Below are 22,947 nucleotides of genomic sequence, written 5' to 3' on the forward strand. Positions count from 1 at the left end.
CTGCAGCCATTCTGACGAAAACAGCATATTGTAGCAAGCTGTTGTCAGTAGCCAAGCTTCAACATCCGGCAACCCCCGAACCGCTCCAACATTGCTCAATTGAACGCATTAGTAGTTGCAATGGAAATATTTGTACTACCCAATGCTCCACTGACCAACATCCAGCACCTAGCCAACATAACAGCTCCTCCACCAGTAACATCATTGGTATACTAGCAAGATTCCCTACAAAATACAATGACATGATTATTTATAAAACACAAAAAAATTACTCCCCAGTTAGTCTAGTGTTATTACTTTTTGAAAATTGCTTTTAAAATTTTAAACTTACTTTGTGTGAGGGTTATTTATTTTGTGTAAAAATGAAGCTCAGCACCTAAAAATACACTATCTGCAGAGTGCAGATACATGAATACACACATGACGGAATGCTGCGTCGTTAACGGACAAAGCATAGAGTCAAAATCAATTCAGCAACACTGTGGAGCTAAAACACGTATTCCACCACACACTGAGGAGCACGGGCCATTCAAATATTATTCACATCAGAGGGAACAATATTAACCATATCATACAAACGACACCATAGACACATGAACACAGTAGTAACACTCCTATCAGTCCCTCCAGGAAATACACGACCCCTTAGTTCTTGTTACTGACGGATTTATTCGTCTGTCAACACCGAGAGAGAAAATGAGTCCACTTGAAAACGCATGAACCTTCAAAGATGATCACTTAAACACTTTAACTTTAACACTTTACCTTAAACTTAACTTTAATACTTAACAGTTCAATGACATGGCTCCAGTAAGAAGTCCTTCTGGATTCATGGACGCCAGTGAAGACAGTCGAGTCTCCCCAGTTGTATTTCTTGAATAGGTTTTAATGTGTTTGAGGACTGAAAATGTCCGCTCCACAGAGGCAGCAGATATTGGGATTGTCAACGCCCAACATGTCACGCTAGCCCACTGACCAATCACGTACTTGTAGGCCAGCTAGCAGCTCTGACACGTCAAAGAATACGCCCAACATGTCAAACTAAAGATCTGATTGGTTGAACACTGACAATCAACATTATTGTCCCCATTCACTTAAACTGCACATGGAGGCACTGGTAATTCTGCCTAGACACAGAGGTGAAATCTGATTGGATAAAAGCTCTACTTAAAACAAGCTGCACTGGAAGCAGAGCAACTGAAGAAGACAGTAGTTGTGCAAAGAGATAATAAGCTTATGGGAAAAAATATTTAGAATACATGTAGTGTATTTATGAAAAAAATAATTTAATTATAAAATAGCTCTAACTTTGTGATTCTGTCTAGGCCAGCAGAGAAGGCCTTGCAGGCCCTGACGGCCCACCACTGATCTAAGTCCATATCAATAGTGATGTATCACAAAGATATCTAGCTCCATTATTATTGTGTAACATTTACTTCAATATAATAGCTTGTATGCAAAAATGGAAATCCATCACCTACATCCACAACTCAACAATGACACGCCCCAATGTTATATTAGCTAATAATATATGATATTTAATATAATATTCATAGCGAGCAGGGTGAAGTGCATTAATGTATTACTGTCAGTGTTTGTACCCAGTGTTAGGAACGCTAGCTTAGCTATATGTATGTTTGGCAGGTAATATATGTTTTGTCAGCTGAATGAACCTGGCATATTGTGTATAACATTTTTGTTTTGGTTTCAGTCATTTGTGACAAAGTCCCAAATAACAGCTAATGTTAGAATTAGCATATGCTAGCTAGCATTAGCAAGCTGTCATATTACTAATCTATCAAACTAATACAGGCTGGTCATTTGTTCTCTGACAAAATAGTTCATTGAAATATCAACACTGCAAGCCAAGGCATTGATTCCTTATGACAGCTTAAAGTAAGTTAGTTAGCTACTTATTAGTGTCTAATAGGAATGTTATCACGTGTATTCCTTCAACATCGTGGATGTAACCTTCAATACAGTGGCTGTATCCCTTTGTCAGGATTATTTTGGGGATCTTTGCAGACTTATTGTCACACATTTGGTTGTTTAAACACTTAGCTTGGGTGCACAGGTAAATTATTTGGACCATCAAAGCTACCTGGTTAGCTAAAGGTTAGCTGTCTGGCTAGCTTTTTCCTTTTGCCTTGGTTTGAAAATACCGTAATAATAAATTACTTATTATTTCCCTTCAGCCTGCGTCTCCGTTTTTGTCATGACTTGAGAGCCAGGTCGGGACCACGTCATTGAGTTTGTACGTTAATCGTGTCATTTGAATCGGTCCATAGCTTCGGTCAATTGAAACAACAGTTGTCAGTCCATATTAAAGATTGTTTCACAACATCAGACAAATGCAAAGTGACAAACATGCTAAAGAAATGAAAACAGTATACACTATTGTGGCACCAAGAAACCTCATTCAGTTAGCTGTGGTCATGTTGTTGGTCATGTTTCTGAATACCCACACTTCACCTGTAAACCAACTGATTATCAGTTTGTATTGGGGAAGACATTACTAGTTGCCTTCTGCAGAGAAACATTCAGCTCATCAGTATACTGAGTGTGTTTTTACAAAGACATGTAAAGTCCGTGTTAGATCTGGATTCATGTTGATATCAAAACGGTTCTTTTGTCTCATACGTTTATGTGGTAAACCTGCCTGACATTTGTTGCATTTTATTCCTTCAGGCATCATCACAAGACAGACTAGGGACTGGTTTGTCTTCTTCCTACAAAGAATCTGACAAGGGCTTCATTATTATTGGTAAATACAACAACTAAATTCATAATCCGATAAATCATCCCTGGGTGTCACACATGCATGTATGTCAGCATCTTCAGCACACACTGAAGCACCAGGTCAGCAGATAAATGGGACTTGAATTATTGAAAAGGCTAATTAGAAGTTGTGAGGCTTGTTTGATCACAAAGCAAAGTGTCCTTTATTGCACAACCCAGTTGTTAAAGAAAGCAGATAAAGCCTGCAGTGACTGCATAACCTGCTCACCACCATGACTAAAACCCCATTCATAATACAGTCTATCTCGGAAACATTTCCTGCATGGGGTAGTGTGTGAATGGGAGCAGGGATCGCTATTCAGGGAAATCTGTACTGCCAATTTCCCACATCAAGACCAAGTAACATTTTGGGGGAAATATCGGAACGGCCGTATTGTGACTGAAAGCAGTAGCATTTCAGGAACAAGCACAAAGAGTCACGTCTATCTGATGAAAGGCGCTTTTACGTGGAATGAGCAAACCAACCACAAGACTCCACTGATGACGTATTTAAATCCGCCACTTGTTTACGGTTTGGCCCACGTCAACCAATAGAGCTGTGCACACAGGCCCCGCCCCGCCACGGCTCTTCTGGCGCGTGATCCGTGAGCCGCTATCGACTCTGGCAAGAAAACACACTTATTACACAAAATAAATCACTGAGTAGCTCAGATTACAACACACATAGAGGTAATATGACTTCACTCTCTGCTCAGGTTGACATTACTTGATTATATCTTTACATATCAAACAGTTGTTTGCTGCTATATTAATACTTTCTGTAATCATTTTGCCCCTTTAAACATTGGAATATTCATGACAGAATTATGCATTTTTAAAAGAATAGACCTTGGCCCTAGACCAGGGGTGTCCACACTTTGGTCACTGAGGGCCACATACACAAAAATATAGGAAGGGCTGGGCCCCTCACTAGAGGGCCGGTATATCGCCTCACCCCGAGTGTGTTAAAGTCAGCAAAACCAATCACATTTGGTTCTCAGTGTGCTTTTGTTCAGATTTAACAGAGAAAATGTTTGTTCACATATGTATGTTGAGCCGAACAGACTCATCATTGAAGAAGAAGGGAGTCCAGAGCAGCTTGATGTCTCTCAATGAGAGAAAAATATTGAAATTGCTGACTGAGTTCTGTCATGAGAGACGTTATCACGGACACATATTTCCCCTTTTTGGCAGAAAGGTCGGTCTTTGGAAAAGCACATTTGACTTCGGACAGCGTGGGGAAGTGCGCAGCATTGAAGTTGCATAGTTGTGCCCTCGTGCTCGAATTATGTTGACAGTTTTCACAACAGCGTTCATCACATCGCCAAGCTGGACTGTGTTAGCAGAGGGCTTCTTGCTGGATGATACGGTGCATTTTAACAGCCTCACCTCCGCTCTCTGGCACCTTGGCCATAGAGGCGCTCACCTTTCATAGCTGGAGCCCCATCTGTTATAACTCCACACAGCTTCAAACATGTCCTTACCCGTTGTTGTGCTCTTTACACTCCTAAGATCAAGCAGCTCCTCCGTAATGCAAAAATGATCGTCAACTCCCTGAAAATAAATGAACAGCTGTGCGCAAGCTTTATCTGACACTTGATGTTTTAGGTTAGCTCAGTGGTCCTCAAACTCTTTCTGTCACGCCCCACTTTGGAGGAAGAAAGATGTTCATGCACCACCGCCCCAACAACATGGTAACACAATGGTCCATGTAGAACTATTATTGAAATAACATTTTGTTACGCCATATGCTCAAACATACCAGGAGAATTTTATTTTAAATATGAGCTTTAAAATGTAGCATTCTGGTGTACTCTGAGAAGAACATTAAGTGATAAAACATTTACTTTAAAAAACTAATTTATTATTCAGTTATTAATCAGTATTTCAGCTCTATTATTATTAACCTTTAAAAGTTTTAGTCATATAAAAACAAAGATTGGGACTGTTGGTCCTCTGGCTGTGGTCATCACAGTGAACAGTGTGATGAGAGGACACGTGAGCCCTTGTTGCTGTACTTCATCTCCTTGGAGCAGAGGCTGCATTTAGCATATCCTGCCTTACCAATGTGTTTAAAACACTGACAGCAGGAAGCTGTACTCACGTCTGTTTAGACCTCCACCTTTATTGTTCGGGTTTAACGTTAACGAGTGACCGCGTGAACTGAACTGGAACACGGGGGGGCTTCATGTTTCATCACGTTACGTTTTTTCCTCCTAAATCGCAATAATGACGAACGTTAACAGTCAACAGAATTCCGCATGCAGTGGACGTTAACTTAACCCAGCAAGTCTGAACTGTAACGGTACATAACGTCACTTAAACTTTACGGAGGGAAAGACGCTGTAGACATCTTAACGCTGATTGGCCAAGACTCGACACGTCACATCAAAGATGTTTTATTGTGAAGATCACCACATCACCTTCTCTCCTCATCTCACTCCAATCTGAGAAAGCTGGCTGGCCAGTTGAACCCCCCCAAAAAAACAACAACTCTACGGCTCTAAACGATTCACGTGGATGATATATTTTGATTAAAAACGGCAAATTTCACCGAAAAGCGACAAGTTTGCAGGTATGAATAAAATTCTGCATTTCCCCCCGCGCCCCACCTGCAATACCGCCTCACAGTTTGAGAACCACTGGGTTAGCTGATGAGTCTTCGATTCGCCGCACAACTGTCTCTCTGGAGATGCTAACATTGTTGAATTCCTGCATTTATTCCGGGCACATTATACCTGCAACTTTACTGAGGCTCCATCTGAGAAAGGTTTCCCGTGGCGGGCAATGAGTTGAGCTAACTCGTAGCTGCTATTGTGGCTTTCTTCTTGTGTTTTGTTAGCACGGAAAAAATACTGTTGTTGAGCGAGCTGGCTAGCTGCCATTTGCTTAACTTTCTGTTGTCGCTCGGCACCAGTGTAGAACGTGTCATCATCCGTGGCAAAAGCTTTTCTTTGATTGCTCTTATTTCTTAGAGAAGCTGCCTTGTTCAACACAGTAACTCCACTTAGTGGTGAAACTGAGACGTACAATACAGTCAAGCGTAAGTTTCAAGTGTGGGCCATATTCCATTATATTTTTTTAATTTGCTGCGGGCCAATTAAAAATGCACCACGGGCCGTAATTGGCCCGCGGGCCATAGTTTGGACACCCCTGCCCTAGACCTAAACATTGAAAAAGGAGATACAATTTGTGCTCTCCCCCTTACACGTGCACATGCAAAATCACTACTGTGCGTGTTTGTGTTTCAGGTGCATTTGAAGACGGGGTAGCTGAGGGTGAGATTGAAGAAGGGATGCAGCCAATCTCAGCACTACGCCTGGTGGTTCACTCTGACGCTGACGTCTGGGCTCTACTGAGTGAGGTCTGACCTGACAGCTTGTGTGTATTTGCAGGTGTTTGAGTGTGTGTGTACTTGCTCACAGATCAATTAAACAGCAGTACCGTAAAGGATGTTTACATAATATTCTCAAAACATAAAGAATTCAGTTAGTATGAAATGAGCCGCTGCATCACACAATACACTTGCCAGCATCACAATCCCCGTGCACGTATAGAACATAGATCATACATACACTCATGCATAAGCATGCTTAAATACACGTATGTTGACAATAGCTACGAATAATAAGACCAGGTGTGATCAACACAGATAATAATCAAGTCCCAATATGTCCCCAATAAAATCATATCATATAATACTACTTGTTGCTATTCCATAATTTGATGGAGGATGGAATTAATTCATTTTTGTAGCGATTTAGCCTGAAGATTAGTATTCTGAACGGTCTGCCTGAAGGCAACAGGTGAGTAACCACACATACAGTCAGGGCCATAAGTATTTGGACTGTATGTATATGTATGTATGTATGTATGTGTATGTATATATATATATATATATATATATATAGGTGTGTGTAAAAATGGCCATAATTCCATAACGGTTCATGTGATATTTTAGTTTTATCCATTGAATTAAAGCAGAAAGTCTTCACTTCAGCCACATATTGACTGCTTCCTTTTAAATCCATTGGAGTTGTGTAAAGAGGCAAAATTTGAAAAATTGGTTTTTACAAAAACAATCTGATCAAATGAGACTTTGGGTGACTAGCTGGTCCACACCAGTCAAATATGACTGCACCTCACCATGTGTGGATCGTAGTAGCTCACAGAGCAATATGGAGAAGAAGGAAGAAAGGTGTGTTCATATGAGACATCGTTTACATTTCCAAAACAATGCGGCTACAGTCATTCAAGGGAAACTTGATCTGTCACTGCAACACGGACAGTACAGCAGATGAAAGTGTGTGTGTGCGTGAGAGTGAGAGAGAGGCGCGCGTAGGTTTGCTTAACACTCTCTCTTGTTCCTGTCTGTCAGATACTCGTTAAAGTTTGAAGACCACAGAGAAGAGGAAACCACAGTGCTGCCATGAGGTCCAGTGTTTCTCCTGAACAACCGGCTCCCTCTGCTGGAGTAACAGTGCCACTACAGGGACTTTTATTTCCTAGGATTACATGAAGCCCTGTGGGCTGAGGAAGGTTAAGTGTTAGTTCTGAGGTCAGACTGCAATATGAAACATGTTGAGTTCTTGAACTTGGAAGGTAATCCACTTCCCTTGTGAATTGACCAACAGATCAACATATTGACCAACACATGGCTACATAACTGGTTCAAAGTAGCTGTTTCGAGATGAATTAAAGAGCTCATTGTTAAAACAGCAAAGCTACTGTATGATTCATTCATTCATTTTATTTTGGTGTAATAAATAAATAAAGAAAAGATACCACCTCATCTTTAGAGCATTTTATTTCAGCTCCTTTCTTTTTTCTGCCCATATTTATATGTACTGCAATACTGCAAAACGGGTTTCCCAAAGAACTTCTGGTGTTTCTCTGTGGTAATAATGTTGTGTAAGAACCAAACAGCCTTTGTAAACCCTCACAGGTTTTCTGTCATTACGGCTAATTAGACCTCTGTTCAGGCTGACGCTGGGCCTGAGCTTTGATGGGAATTTATTAGGTCACAAATTGTCTTCTACCAATAACAATGAAAGAAAGGTGTAGTTCGTCCCGCCCTAAAAGGTTTTACAAGGCTAACAGGAGACTCATGAAGATGTCACTCAATGAATCTATACTTCCAGTCCTGAAGAGGTTAATCTGCTGGATGAACTGGAGACACCTGCGCACAGAGGCGTCACGGTAACTCCTTCAGTGGAGACCCGGCATACCAACGTGTGTCTGATGCAGCTTGTTTGCATTTACTATTGAAGCATTAGGCTGACAGTATTTCACTTATTGTCATCAAATCCTAAAGCAACAATGAATTCAACTAACAAGTATTGCATATGAATCCAAAGCCTGATTTATGTCCTTCCTCGGTCTCAGACGAGGGAAGATGTCAAAGTACCAACGCATTGTTGGTTGTCGTCTTTTTGTGGAATTTGTTGTGGAAAAATATAGAATACAGCAGGCCGTACCCTTAAAATGGTGTAAAATACTATTTTAAAATGGTATTCTTTAGAGTGTAAAAGCCTCGTTAAGAACAGATCTTACAATCTGTTGAAGCCTTATGTCCAATACACATCACATCAGTGTGATGCTGTCAAATACTGATGTGGTGTCACAGGCCCACTGGGATTACTTTTGATGTAATTCTGTATTTCAGAACTTCAGTACATAAATGTCAGATTCGAAACATTGTTTCTTTTTCAGACTGTTCCTAATTTGAATGAAACTTGAGTATTATTTCAGCAAAACTCTGAAGAAATGTAACCTTTGAGAACTTTGGTTTGTTTTGTTCATGAAAAAGGGCGTGGTAGAAAACATGATTCTACTTCTCACAGTAAGGTATGCAGAAGGGATTGTTCTGATATCTTTGCCAAAGGTCGGGTATCATGTTGTAGTTCAAAAAATGTCATTAACCCAAACAACACTAATTGACCGAGGCAACGGAAGACGAGCAACTTCCCTGTTCTGTGAGGTCAAATGATTGTTTTTGTCAAAGGAGTGTCGTGGCTTTCAAGAGAGCCTTCAGTTCCCTGTTCCGTCTGACAGCAAGGTAAAGAAGTGAAAATACTGCATTTCTTAGGTTACCAATTTGATTTAGATGTTTCCTTTAATTTGTCACCGGTCTGTAAATGCAAAATAACACTAAAAATGCAGAAGTGCAAAGCAGTGACATATGTGTCCTTACGAGCACCCTTAGTGACATGAGCATATTAAATATTAAACCTCGCTCAGGAAACATCACTGACAAACATTTCACCAAAAAGGAACATCACTTTATTAAACTAAAGTAATGTCAAATTAGCAACAAAAACCATCATATGTAAACAATGTACAAATGCAACAGGGTTAAAGATATTTCAAAACTTCATGGATGTGTTTAACATTAATGCACCAAATATGCACATTTGTCACTGATTTATTGAGGCTAAACTAGGACGTTACCAGTTTAATGGAAAGACTAGTGCTGTCATTTACTCTCAACTTTCTTGAAGCAGCAACAAAGTGGTAACAGAAAAGTGACATTGTACTGAAATGACAAAGACTGGGGCCTGTAGAGAGATTATAAGCAGTAACAATAAAACTAAAATACAAATTCTAAAAATCTACTGCATCTATGGCAATGGCAGCAATACTGAACAATAAATAAAAGTCTCCTGTAATGTGCTCCCTGTCATTGTTAACAAGACAACAGTAACAGAATTAGTTCCAAACATCTCATGGAGCTAAAAGAATCTCTGCATTACCTGAATACCTCCGCTACAAACACTGCTACATCACAGTGAGAATGGAAAGCGAAAGGAAAGGACAGATCTTATGACTTAGTTGATTTGTTGTTGTTCATTAGATTTTGCATCATGAACTGCACAAACTGCAGAAACAATGCATGGAATATGTTGAATATCCCGGAAGGTAACCCTCTCTGTAGGCTATGGGTGAAGATTTAGCTATTAGCATGTAGCGATCTGGTCACATGTTAGCTACAAGCTAACAGCTAAATCTGATGAAGGAGAAACGGATAAGACTCACTGAGTGTTTATGCTATTTAGTAAATATTGCAAAAGTTTGTCAGGCTCCTCTGTTCGGCCCTGAATGTGTTGAAGAAGTGTTTAAGTTAACTGTTGAAATGTGTTTTCATTGTTTCATGCACAAATGGCTGTGGTGCTTTTATTTTGACACCTGTAATGAAGCAAGAAGTGAGAAGCAGGAAGTAGGAAGTTGAGAGCTGTAAACTGGGGGGAGCATGTTCGCAGCTGTGTGGCACCCAATGCTGAATCCACAGTAACCCTTCACCTGTACGTGTTTTAGGCTCTTCATGTGTTGAATGATTAAGAATGGTGACTTTTGTTAGGATTTCGAGGTAAATGTGAACATAAGGCTGTTTATATTTATCCGTTATTCATATTGCAGTCAATTAAGATGTTTTGTATTTTCACTCCGATCCAACGTTGTCAACCTGATTCAATCTGTATGAAATCAATAAAGGAGCAAGCTCGCATTCCTGGCTCTTGCAAAGGAGTTTGGCTGGCTGTTTATCTATGTTAACACTTTGGAAGTAAAACACAGAGAGAACAGTACATCCTTGATTACTGCTATAAATATGTTCGCCGATCTCTGATAACGTCACATTGTAAACAACTGAAGGAGAGCTGGTGACGTAGTTAATGTACAACGGTCAAAGGTTCCGTTCACTTACATTGTGATGCGTTCAGGCTCTGTTCGGTGAAAATCAAGATTGAGCGAAGATAAATTATAACATTATCGTGTGTTCACATGTAATCTGTAAAATGTAGCTGTGATCAGCTGTCAGTCGGCTTTAACAGCTGGAGAGACTTTAGAGAAGTTTGTGTCTGTTCACATGATCACTGTACTTAATAATAGTAACTAATAATACTAATAACTAATAAAGACAGTAATCATCACTGTAGAGGTGTTTCTCTCTGTAGTCTCTTCTTTAACAAACGGTTCTGTTTATAAGCGCAGGATCGATTTCTACCTGCAGAATGCGTTCGTCTTATTTATGCATTATTTGCGTCTGTACGTTTTGAAATTGTGATTGTGACGTCATTATTAAATAACCCAGAATATGATTATGTTTCTCTTGAATACTGGAATTATTCTATTAGGCTCCATGTTTCAGGTTAAACTTAAATGATAAAACTCATCAAACACTGAATGATCAGCCTCACGTGACTGAATTAATTAATTATAAATGATGTAAAAAGCTCTCTGACTTTAATTGTTTCATAATAAAGTTATTGAGGGAAATATCAGATCATGAAAACACAAATCTTTCTAATAAATGAAGAAAGTTGTTTGTGGTCCTTTTGTTGTTCAGACTACAATGAACATATATTTAAACCAGACGGTGAATCAGAAAACTAATGAAATATAAACTAGAGTTTAATCTGATCCGTCTTCACTCTGGTGTTAAACTCCAGTGATGTTGAAAAAGAAATCTCATCAGTCCGATCGGCTGCAGTGTCCAATCACATGACTGATGAACAAGGAGGGGGCGTGTCAGACGTTAAAACACTTCCTGGAAGGCTGCTCTCGTGCGTCCTCACTAATGGCTCCTTGGAGATCCCTCCTCACTCCTCCATCCTCGCTCCTCAGAGCAGAAATAAGAGCTTTGGGACGGCCGTCAATATGGCGGAGCAGAACAACTTCCGGTTCAAGCGAGGAGCGAGGAAATGACAAATAAGAGACTTGGGATGTACCGTCAGACACAGGTTTTAGGCTTAGGCAGTATTAATGGATCCACGATGTTGATCATTGAAGTCTAGTCATCCAGGATTGGCTTCAGGTTATGGAATGTCTGTAGGGTCCTAGATCAAAGGTCTCAGAGGTTCTCTTTACTTTCGTTTGTTCTTGGTGTCAGTGGTCTGGAAGACACTGGAGGCAGACATGAGGTTCTCAATGTACTGACCCAGAACCTGGTTCTCGGACTTTAGCTTCAGGTTCTCCTCTTTGACAGCATCTACTCTGGCAGAAAGGTCTGTAGGGGGGGAACAAACAGACACACACACACACACACACACACACACACACACACACACACACACACACACACACACACACACACACACACACACACACACACACACACACACAGGTCATTGTAGGCAATATATACACCCGTGGCTAAAAGTCTTGAGAATGTCACAGGTAGTGTTTTTAGATCATTTTGTCAGATGTTACTATGGTATACTGAAGTATAATTACAATCTTTTCATGAGTGTCAAAGGCTTTTATTGACAATTACATTAAGTTTATGCAAAGAGTCAATATTTGCAGTGTGGACCCTTGTTTTTCAAGACCTCTGCCATTCACCCTGGCCTGCTGTCAATTACCTTCTGGGCCACATCCTGACTGATGGCAGCCTATTCTTACATAATCAATGCTTGGAGTTTGTGGGTTTTTGTTTGTCCACCCGCCTCTTGAGGATTGACCACAAATTCTCCATGGGATTAAGGTCTGGGGAGTTTCCTGGCCATGGACCCAACATTTAGATGTTTTGATCCCCAAGCCACTTAGCCACTTTTGCCTTATGGCAAGGTGCTCCATCATGCTGGAAAAGGCATTGTTCGTCACCAAACTGTTCTTGGATGGTTGGGAGAAGTTGCTCTCAGAGGGTGTTTTGGTCCCTTTCTTTATTCATGGCTGTGTTCTTCGGCAACATTTGGAGTGAGCCCACTCCCTAGGCTGAGACGCAGCCCCACACATGAATGTGTATATGTGTGTGTATATATATATATATATATATATATATTAGGGCTGTGAAATGATTACAAATTTTAATCAAATTAATCACAGGTTTCTGTGGATTAATCATGATTAATCACATATTACCGATTTTTGTCATTATTGTGCGTCTTTGCGGTGCTTTGATGCTCGAGTCCCCCGTTGCCACTCGCAAAACTTCCCCTCGTCCTCAACAATATTAATCGGTCTACAGCTTTTTGCAATCCATTTGGTAACTGTGCTAGTCAACTTGTCACAGGCAGACTTAGTGAGGGAACTACGTTGTTCAGTGAGGGTGGTTTGGCGCATTCCACTTAAACTCCCCTCACCGGCCAACGCATGCGTCGCGTTGAGATGGTACTTTAGGCTGGTAGTGCTACGGTGAAACCATAACGTCTTCCCGTTTACGTCCCTTTTCCTAGAGGCGGGAATTGCCCCCTCTCTACGGCAACACTGATGGGACATATCTTCAACACCAGAAAGGACAAACATGAGACAGTCTGTTACATTAGTTTGTTTGGATAGCAGCTAACGTCTGACTGCATTAGAGATGTTTTGATTGAGACCTGTATGCTTTTGCTTCGATTATTGTTGTGTCACCTTCGTGATCTTAATGTTTTGGATATATCCTTCCACTGCATATTGCAGTCCCTTTTGCCTTGATCCGGAGAATATCGCGGAGATATTACTCCAAAAAGTATCACTGACACTGACAGATATAGCGCTTGTCACCGTCCTCGCCGTGCTTTTGGGTTCACAGTCCTTGGAGTTTTGTCGACGTAGCAACAGTAACTAAGGGGGCGAACGGTCAATTGTGGGATATTGGAAGCTCATTCTGCGCATACGTTAAAAAAAAATAACGAATTAATCCTGTAATTTAATCATAACGTGTTAACGCGTTATTTTTCACAGCTCTAATATACACACACACACACACACACACACACACACACACACACACACACACACACACACACACACACACACACACACACACACACACACACACACACACACACACACACACACACACTCCCTTCTCCGTTCTTTACACTGGCTCCCTGTTAGAGCTCGCATCCAGTTTCAGACTCTGGTGCTAGCCTACAGGGCAGTGAAAGGAACAGCTCCTTCCTATCTCCAGGCAATGGTCAAGCCCTACACCCCCGACCGACCACTTCGCTCTGCTCCCTCGGGGTGATTGGTTGCCCCGTCGCTCAGAGGTCCCTGCGGCCGATCGACCCGGTCACGGCTGTTTTCTGTCCTGGCCCCACAATGGTGGAATGAACTCCCCACTGACGTCAGGACAGCGGAGTCACTGCCCATCTTTCATCAGGCTGAAAACTCACCTCTTCAAGAAGTACTACCCTGAGCCTTCCACTCAACACTTATTGTATTCGTATTAGTTCGTTGCACTTATTGTATTAGTTTGTTTCTGTACATTTGCTCTGGTTTATGCTCTTAGATGCTTGTTTAAAAAGGAGATGTACTTATGACTTCTGGTGACTAGTAGTTCTCTTGAATACCGATGTTGAATACACTTATTGTAAGTTGCTTTGGATGAAAGCGTCTGCTAAATGACTGTAATGTAATGTAATGTAATGTCATGTGATATTCGTTTTCAGGCGTGCTAGTATGGACGGAAATCAATTTTAAAACAATGCTGAAATGCCGTGTGGATGGAGATCGTTTTCTCTTTCAAAAGCCCGGTTTGAAAGAGAAACATATTTGTGTGGCTGTAGCCTCGAAGTATCAGCTGCCGTATCACCAGACCTCAGATCAGCTTCTTCCCTCCGGCTGCGAGACCCATCCTCCATCCATTTCTTTTTTTATGTAGCATACAACTGCATTTCTTTGCACACCCCTGTGTTGTACACAATAGACAATAGATGAATCCTTGACCCGTGTATCACGCTTACTCTTCTGTCCACATTGGCGCGCTTCCCTATAATGTCAGTCTTTTGTGTCACATTGAAAAATGTAATGCGTTTACAATCATTGATCTGGTTTACATCAAATTCTGAAAAGAAAATATTCAGAGAAGCAATTTTTTTCAATTCACATAATTAACATGATACCAAACTGTAAATGCTAGAAATCAGATGTGTGCTGCCAGTGTGAACACAGCGGATGATCTGAGCTCATGTCTCCTCACTGGGTTGAACCGTCCTGATGCTGGTATTTAGTTTGGACGGTTTGAACAACTAAACGTGTGCGTGTGCGTCATTGTGTTACCCTCTAAAGTGTGCTGAAGCTCCAGCACCTGGTTGATCAGCCTGGTCTTCTCTTCCCTCTCGGCCTGGTTCTCCATGTCACCTGCAGCGGTGGAAGGCACAGTCAGACTGACTGCCGTGTGGCCCGAGGACAGATTGATCGTGTGTTGTCTCACCATCCTCTGAGCTCATGGTGAAGTACTCCTCTTCCTTTCTGGAATGCAGGGCTGCCACTGTCGACACACTGCAAGATTTAGGAGGTAACGTTCCATCATTTAATCAGGTGTATATGTTTACAACAGCAGACGCACCAGCGTCACTGTGGTGCTTTTGTGGCGGACCAGGAACCACCAACGTTACGCTAATAACGTAATGAAATGATCGTGCGTGTCTTTACCAAAACACCCAGAAATATTCCGCCTACATCACGTTAACTGTTGCGTTTCTGTCACATAACGCTCATTTGACAGGTAGAACTTAATAAACGTTAACAAAGTGTTATTTAAAGGTACGCAGAATTTGTTTTAAGAACATCATCATTTTCAAAAAAACCTAAGATACATATAGGTGGTACACATATTATGTCTTTTTATTACGATCTAAAAATGCATCGTAGCGGAGTGACGTGACGTCACATCACTTTCTACACTATCCTGACAGCCTGAAGCAAAGGAACCTTGAGCCCAGTCGCCCAAATACGGCGAGCTGTCACGTCTTAGGAGCCACCGCTGGCTGTTAGCTAGTCATGCTGAAACGGGTGACAGAAGAGGCCAGCTGGCGGAAAAAACAAACACACCCTTAGCCAGGCCTGTTGCTAACGAGCGGTTAGCATGCTAACATAAACTAGCCACGTGCTGTTTGCTTCAACTGCCCCATAGCACTCGCAGTGTGTAAACGATCTCGGAACATACCTTACGATGTGACAACAACTGCTGCGCCGAAATACAGAAAACCAACTAAAGGCTGTGAGTAAATCCCCAGCTAGTGATCGTGTTCAGTCAGTACGTCCTGTTCGCCACCATCAGGCCAGTGCACCAAACAGCCGCCAGGGGGCGATATGAAACCAGCAGGACAATGACGACACCTACAGCACAGGCGTCTGGTACATCTGTACAGAACATGGATGGATGAGTGTATCCCATCATTGCTGTGAACAAGATGCCGCTAGAAAGGTAAAGGTGAGAATACATGGTGATCATCCAAACAGTTTGTATAAATCAACCTCACGTCTAAAACACCCCTGTATGTGTACTATGAATGACAATTACACAAAAAGCTCATGAATTAATTAAAGAAAAACAGAAATTGTATTTCACTTTGATAAATCAATCTTTATTTTGTATTTTTGATAAAATGTCACTTTGCAGGAGAGTAATATAGGATATTATATGTGATAAACCTGGGCCGGTAACAAAAACTGCATTTTAGTAGAACTTAATCCTGGGGTTTGGTTGGAATCAAAAAGACCACACGGGTTAGACTTTATTAGAGGTGCAAACAGATGAGTATCCTGTGAGCAATCCTATCTCTGAAATAGAGCTAATTTTATAGACCTACTATTTAATTGGTTATTCTGCATTAGTAGGTGGAGGTGAAATCTTCAGAGGCGGATGTGGAAATACTTGCGTGGTATTCCATGCAGTATTCCTATGAAACCCTGTGGAGACAGAGCGGCAAAGTCAGGTGATACCCAGGTAACCAAAAAGCACTCAATTAACATCCTCACATTATGGAAAGTCACTCATCAAATACGTATATTCTGTCATGCCATATTATATTGAAAACACACATTTAAATATTTGTTAAAAACAATGTATTCGTTTTCTTAGTGGACTTATCCTTTGAGATATGTCTGGCAGTTATATACACCAATCCTCCTCCAGGTGCTGTTCCCGTCACTGAAGAACATACAGTGTCCACAGTGTGAGTGTGAGTACTGTGGAGACTGTTGTCTGCAACCTTCCCTCTTTCACCGTCCGTCCTTGGACACCCACCCGGGGTGCCCCCCCGGCCCCATCGTGAGCGACTCAGCCCCAGCCTTAGCCTATAGTTGTCCCGGACGGAAGAGGAGGGGACGCTGTCTGCAGTAAGGGAGGTGTGGAGGAAGAAATGTGGTGGCCTAAAGCCCCAGCAGCAGGAACAGTTGTGGCCAATGGCGGCTGGTGGAAACCTTTCTAGGTAGGGCTGTGCCACATCCAATCAATTTCAGCAAACATGTGTGCAGTGCCTTGTTTACCTCAACAACATCCTGGCGCAGGGCAGCTCCTTCAAGGCCACCCTGGGGTCCCTATGGTTGGTGCTGGAAAAGGTCAGAGCAGCTGGCTTGAAGCTGCACCTTGAGAAATGCCACTTCATGCAGAGAGAGGTATGATTTTTGGAGCACTGGGTTGCGGGGTGAACGCATCGGCACCATGCAGGAGAAGGTGCAGGCAGTCGCAGACTGGCCCACTCCCAGCATCTAGAAGCAGCTGAAGAGTTTTTTTAGGCCTGGCCTCGTACTACAGGAAGTTTGTACCGGGTTTTGCTTGCACTGCTGCGCCCCTGTTTCAGCTGCTACAGAAGGACAGAGACTTTTTGTGGACTGGGATATGTCAGATGGCATTCAGCAGCCTTCAGTGCGCCCTGAGTGAGGCCCCGGTGCTCGACCCAGCCGACCACAACGTGTCCTTCACCCTGGACACAGATGTTAGAGGTGTGGGTTTGGGAGGAGTGCTTTCCCAAAAAATTATTCTTAGATGCATCGCGATTATCTCATGAACGATTATGACTCGATGCAGAAAACTCAACAATCAAACATTTCAAACTCAATTCTCAACATTATGATCGCCGGTAAGAATTCTGTTACGCTGGGCTGTCTGTTCCTCACCGCTGCCCCTGAATGCAACAAACCTAGTACACATGTATTTTGTATAGGTTGTAAGCTAGGCTAAATACTAGCAGAGTTCTGGTGAGGGCAGCTCAGCCGAATATGGATACAATCTGACGGGCACGCCGTGCCTTAAAACCTACCATATGGAAGCATTTTGCTTATTCTTCTTCCTCTCAACTCGAAAAGTGTGAAGCAAATTACAAGGTAGGCACCTTTTTTTGCCAAGGATTTGAACCCACACCCAGTCATTGAGAATCAAAGACACATTACACGTCCCAGCCAAGGATCGAACCATCAATCTTGCAGTTGCAAGATAACCCTCTTAGTCAAGTGAGGCACAGTCGCCACAAATGTTCTGTACAGCGTTATTTTTGTACAAGAGCTGAATGCTCATTGCCTATAACAGGAGGATTTGTTTGAAAATACATTTTTATTACTTATTTGTGAATAAGGGCAAATGACTCAGAACATGCTGAATTATGGTTTTGCTGCTAGAGGCACAATTGTATTTATTTTCTTGTTGCTTCCCTTTACAATGCTTGGAAATGTAAAGGGATCTCTTGTATTTATTGCCAATATTGGTTTAATTACAGATAATGTAAGTAAATTCATCTGTTTTTTAATTATAAATCTTTACAAATTTACAAATTTTACAAATTTTATAATTTTATAGTTTTATAATTGCATCGTAGCCCTCTGAATGGAATTGAATCATGAGGTGACTTGAGATTACTCCTATTTCCCAGGTGGGACCTGAGGGAGAGCCAGTGGTGGCGTTCTTGAGCCTGGCGTTTAACAAGGCTGAGGGAAGGGAAAGGGTGGCAGTGAATATGGTGGGTCCTCTCCGCCATAGACTGTTTCACAGATTGGTCAGAGGCGTACGCCCTCCCAGACCAGGAGGCAGGGACGATCGTAGAAGCCCTAGTTGAGGGCATGTTCAGCCACTTCCGAGTACCGGAGACCATACACAGTGACCAGAGGAGGAACTTCGAGTCCTGGGTGTTTGCCTACATGTGTGAGCGACTGGGTATGCACAAGACTCTGATGATGGCTTGGTGGAAATATTCCATTGCACCATGGGCCAGCAGCTTTCCATCCTCACTTCTCATTACCAGCGTGACTGGGACAACCATCTACCCTTGGTGCTCATGGCGTTCATGTTCACATCTGTTCATTGCGTGATATAGTCCACCTTCTCTCTCTCTCTCTCTCTCTCTCTCTCTCTCTCTCTCCCTTTACACTCGCACACAACAAGTTACGCAGCACTCAGTCATCCCCGATTTATCTCAGTCCTCAGTCCAAAACAGATAAATATAATCATTTCAAAATTCACAACATGTTTTAATCGAACAAAATGCACTGCTTCAGTCCATATTTGTTGCCGTTTAGCAGCTCAAGCCCTTTTGCGCTCAACAGAAAGAAGCAGCTCAATTGCCAAAAATCAAAGCCACAGGCAGCAACGAATGGGTCTCGGGCTTCACAACGCTGAGCAAAGTCATTTCAGTTGGTTTCATTCTGTCTAAAGAAGGACTGAGACCAATCACACACTTGTTTAATCATGACAATGTATGCATCTTGTCAGTAATTGCACATTTAAAGTCCTGCAGTCATATTTCTTGGCGTTTGAGGATGTTTTAACAGCTTAATTAAAATTAACCAGCAGGTTTGGTGATGTTTGGTCAAACTGTTTTTGATTCATGGTCAAATTTGTGCCGGGCCCATGCACATGTTTGGAACTAGTATCGCCCACCATTAAGCAATTTCAAACAGTTTTACACACATGGTTCAACATTGTCATGCAGGATGTACTGTATATTGATTGGATAAATAATTTTAGATTTATAGTCTGATTTGTGTTATGTTGTGCCTTTTTTAATTTGTAGTGCCCCATAGTGGTAGACTGAATTAAACTTTCAGGGTATGTTTCAGGTACTCTTGTGGACATATCCTGCAAGTTTTGTGATGATTGGACAGTTATCGACTGGTGTAGTTATGTGCCCTTTAGAAGGTCATTGGTCAGTATCTTGAAAACTAAAAAAGATATCAACAATTTGATGATTTGATAGCAATTAGTCCTACAGTTTCGGAGATGTCAAAAAATGTTTTCGCAAAATAAATCTAAATGGCTTTAGTGGTCCTCGAGGTTTTTTTTGTAGGGTATGCGTGTCAAATTTCAAGTCAATCGGACTCTCCAAAATTGCTTCACATTGGACAATAAAGTAGCACGAACATTAAACATTAAATATCATGGCCATTTCTACACATGTATATAAAGAATACATCTTTAAAATAATGTGGAAATATAAAGAGAAATTATTGAAATAAATAAATGTGGAAATATATAGACCAATAACAAAATATAAAATAATTATTATTAAAATTCTTTTGTTCATTTATCTCTGTACATATTCATTTATGTTTTTTTTAATATAATTGCATTTATTTATTTGTATTGCTCTTTTCCATATTGCTTTTGCCTCATAAATTTAGCTATTCCTTGAAAGGCCAAGCTTTCAATCAACTGGCTTTGGGCTTGACTTCCTGCCCAGGCTGAGTTGTCAATTCCTACACACATGAGCCAATGCTTTGAGATGGGTCTATTTGCAGTCTCGCAAGCAACATTTGCTAACTTACTACCACTACCAACTTTATTAAATAGTAAATGGACTTGTAATTTTATAGTGCTTTTCTAGTCGTCCGACCACACAAAGCACTTTCAATTTAACATTCACACCCATTCATACACTCATTCATTCACACCCATTCATACACTGATGGCAGGGGCTACCATGCAAGGTGTCACCTGCACATCAGAACTAACTAATATTCATACACCACAGGCATTGCCTACAAGAGCAATTTGGGGTCAAGTGTCAAGCGAAGCCAGGGATCGAGCCACCGATCCTCTGATTGAAGGACAACCTGCACCACAGTCGCACACCACAACCGCAAGACACAATCCCTGACATCTAGGATCGTCGTGTCCTGTAGTAGGGGTATCCTATACATGGACAAACTTAGCTACTTTGGCAGGAGCTTTTTAGTATGGACAACAGTAAGTAGATGCGACGTACACGTGCAGTGTGAATGTGGTGTGGTAGTGGTTTGAATTAGGGAAGGAAACATCATGGCAGAGGAAAGTTAAAGAGAGGGGTCCAAGAAGTTATTCTAACACGTGCTCAGTATGTGGAAGAAAAGTTAGAACCGAACTATATTTTGAGGATGGTGGAAGATGTCATGGAGAGTTAATTGGGCAAATATCTGAGGTTGTGTTGCACAATCTTAAAGAGGTAAGTACATAGCCCCAAGATCGGTAAAAATGGAAAGATATTCACAGATTCAAACATTTTTGGATCAATAACTCAAAAGTGAAAAGTGGTTAAAAGACAAACGCCTCTTTTTGGTCCACAGTAGGCCTAGAACAGGACACACTACATGACACGCCCCTCGAAAAGGTTAAAGTTCGCTTAGATTTAGGCCCCAAAACTATTTTGTTTTGTGTTGTGTAGCCTGCATGACTGCAGATAGATCCTTCTCAAAGCATCAATTCATGTGTGCAGGAAATGACTACTCAGCCTGGACAGGAAAGCCCATCCAAATCCAATTGATTGACATGTTGGCCCCTTTAACGCTTCTAGCCTGAGAGCCCCCCTCTTTACGGAGAACGTTTAGCGTACGTACAATGCACTTATCAAGAACGAATATAATGAATGTTATACACATATTATATACCCAATTAAAGAAAAAAGTCTGGGCTACAAGATCATGTAAGCCATGTTACACGCTCCAAACTCAATTCTACACAACTAAAACAACTATAAGAATTACCAAAATATCAATCATATTTCGCCATGAATGAACCGACTCCGCACTCCGGTCGGAGCTACCAACAGAAAGCTACAAGCTAACACGGAAAACCGAGATACCAGGAAGCAAGCCAATTCTACACAGATTCCGGAAATATCTTCAATATTTCTCTCCGTGAAACCATTACAGAGATATGAGCCATCAAACACCAGAACCACAAACCGCTTTATCGATTATTATCAGAAACGCACCTCACCTTTTCGCTGTTTTCGTGAAAACAAAGGATAAATCCGGGGGTTTTCACTCAAATATCTGTTCTACGGATGTCCTGTTTGTCATAAATCTGTTTCCGTGAACACTGGGGGTGTTATCTAAACCAGGGGACCAGGGGTGGACTTTCGGCGTATCGGAGTTTACGCTTCACGAGGGATGGCGCGTTTTTGATTCTGACAGTCTTTTCCACGTGGGGTGGGCTCAATTCTCTCGACTCTATAACTTGTATAGAATATAAAATTTTAATGGAACAGATGGTTCCAAAATGACCATTTTGGTGACCTCGCCTAAACTCTATGTACTAAAACCTCTCTAATTATGTTCTGCTTCACTTTATCAAAGTCAAACTTTGCAGAGAGGCTGTTCACATATTGTCCTATGATTTGGGAGAGGTTTGAACTTTCAGCTGCATCATTCAAAAGAGATAATCATGCTTTCAGTGCTTTTTCTTTTCAGGCAAACCTGAAACTTTTCAATTTGATCTGTGTGCCATCTTCATTTACTCTTAACCAGTAACATATACACTGATATTTACACATCTGAACAAATCTCACAGGTGTTACCTTTATTCTAACATCAAAATTATTAAAATAGACACACTTTTTAGTATGGGTATGCAATTTTCGAGCAGAGGCCTAAAAATAGGGCTAGGGCCCAACTTAAAGGAATAGCAAAAGTGATAAGGAAAAATACCGGGGTTAAATAAATAATGAAATTATACACAAATCAATAGATAAACAAATAAAAACAATATACAGAAAAAAACGTGTGATTTTATATGCTAAAATAAATAAATAGATATTTAAAAAATCTAAGAACTAAAAATGTAAGTTCATTGTTTTGGTTTTAATCAATCAATGGGCAGCTTTTTCCATTTGCTGGTGAATAAAGGGAAGCAACTATAGCAGACTAAACAAACAGATATCATTCACAACCACTTCAAATGGCGATGGGCCAGGTGTGTAGAGGTGTACAAATTCAGGGTTAAACTTCTCTCACGAGTTCTTTTTCATTCTTGAGAAGATTACTTGAGTCTCTTTTTGTGTGTGCAAATATTTATTGAATCTCAATCCTTTAGTTGATGGCTGGCTTTTCCCCCCCAACCTTTGAGTTTACATTTACAACATTTGTCTTTGGGACATGATCGAACTAGTTTGTTTCAAGCTTATACCCCAGCATTAATGTTGCTCTGCTGGATGGTAAAATATAGGCAACTGTTTGCCAAAGCTGCCATAACCACTTTGTAAGTCACAGATATGT

At 41.2% G+C, this 22,947-nt stretch overlaps 2 protein-coding genes across 10 annotated transcripts in view; one reads left to right on the plus strand and one right to left on the minus strand.

The window, feature by feature from the left end:
• LOC306701739 (alpha-1,3-mannosyl-glycoprotein 4-beta-N-acetylglucosaminyltransferase B) overlaps positions 1 to 7,570 on the plus strand; it is a 35,107-nt gene extending 27,537 nt beyond the window's left edge. For 3 of the 7 annotated variants that reach the window (XM_079167128.1, XM_079167130.1, XM_079167132.1), the window contains 3 exons: positions 2,689 to 2,764; positions 6,030 to 6,142; positions 7,157 to 7,570. In XM_079167128.1, the coding sequence (XP_079023254.1) occupies positions 2,689 to 2,764; positions 6,030 to 6,142; positions 7,157 to 7,174 (207 nt within the window). In that variant the 3' untranslated portion in view covers positions 7,175 to 7,570. Of the gene's footprint in view, positions 1 to 2,688; positions 2,765 to 6,029; positions 6,160 to 7,156 lie in introns of all 7 variants that reach the window. The other 4 variants (XM_079167129.1, XM_079167131.1, XR_013767246.1 and 1 more) reach the window with 2 other exon arrangements.
• Positions 7,571 to 8,929: 1,359 nt separating this feature from the next.
• Positions 8,930 to 15,785, minus strand: LOC306702442 (short coiled-coil protein B-like). Of its 3 annotated transcripts, none has more exons than XM_079168069.1 (4): positions 15,650 to 15,785; positions 14,915 to 14,982; positions 14,761 to 14,841; positions 8,930 to 11,782 (listed from the first exon to the last, which is right to left on the minus strand). In XM_079168069.1, exons 2-4 carry the CDS (start codon positions 14,928 to 14,930, stop codon positions 11,640 to 11,642), a joined length of 240 nt encoding a protein of 79 aa, XP_079024195.1. In that variant the 5' UTR covers positions 14,931 to 14,982; positions 15,650 to 15,785; the 3' UTR covers positions 8,930 to 11,639. The 3 variants fall into 3 exon arrangements, with proteins under 3 accessions (XP_079024195.1, XP_079024196.1, XP_079024194.1); XM_079168070.1 differs by having other exon boundaries at positions 14,915 to 14,971; positions 15,650 to 15,755; XM_079168068.1 differs by having other exon boundaries at positions 14,761 to 14,982; positions 15,650 to 15,731.
• Positions 15,786 to 22,947: the final 7,162 nt, after the last annotated feature.

This window comes from Pholis gunnellus (genome assembly GCF_910591455.1).
Source record: "Pholis gunnellus genome assembly, chromosome: 10".
Lineage (NCBI taxonomy): Eukaryota > Metazoa > Chordata > Actinopteri > Perciformes > Pholidae > Pholis > Pholis gunnellus.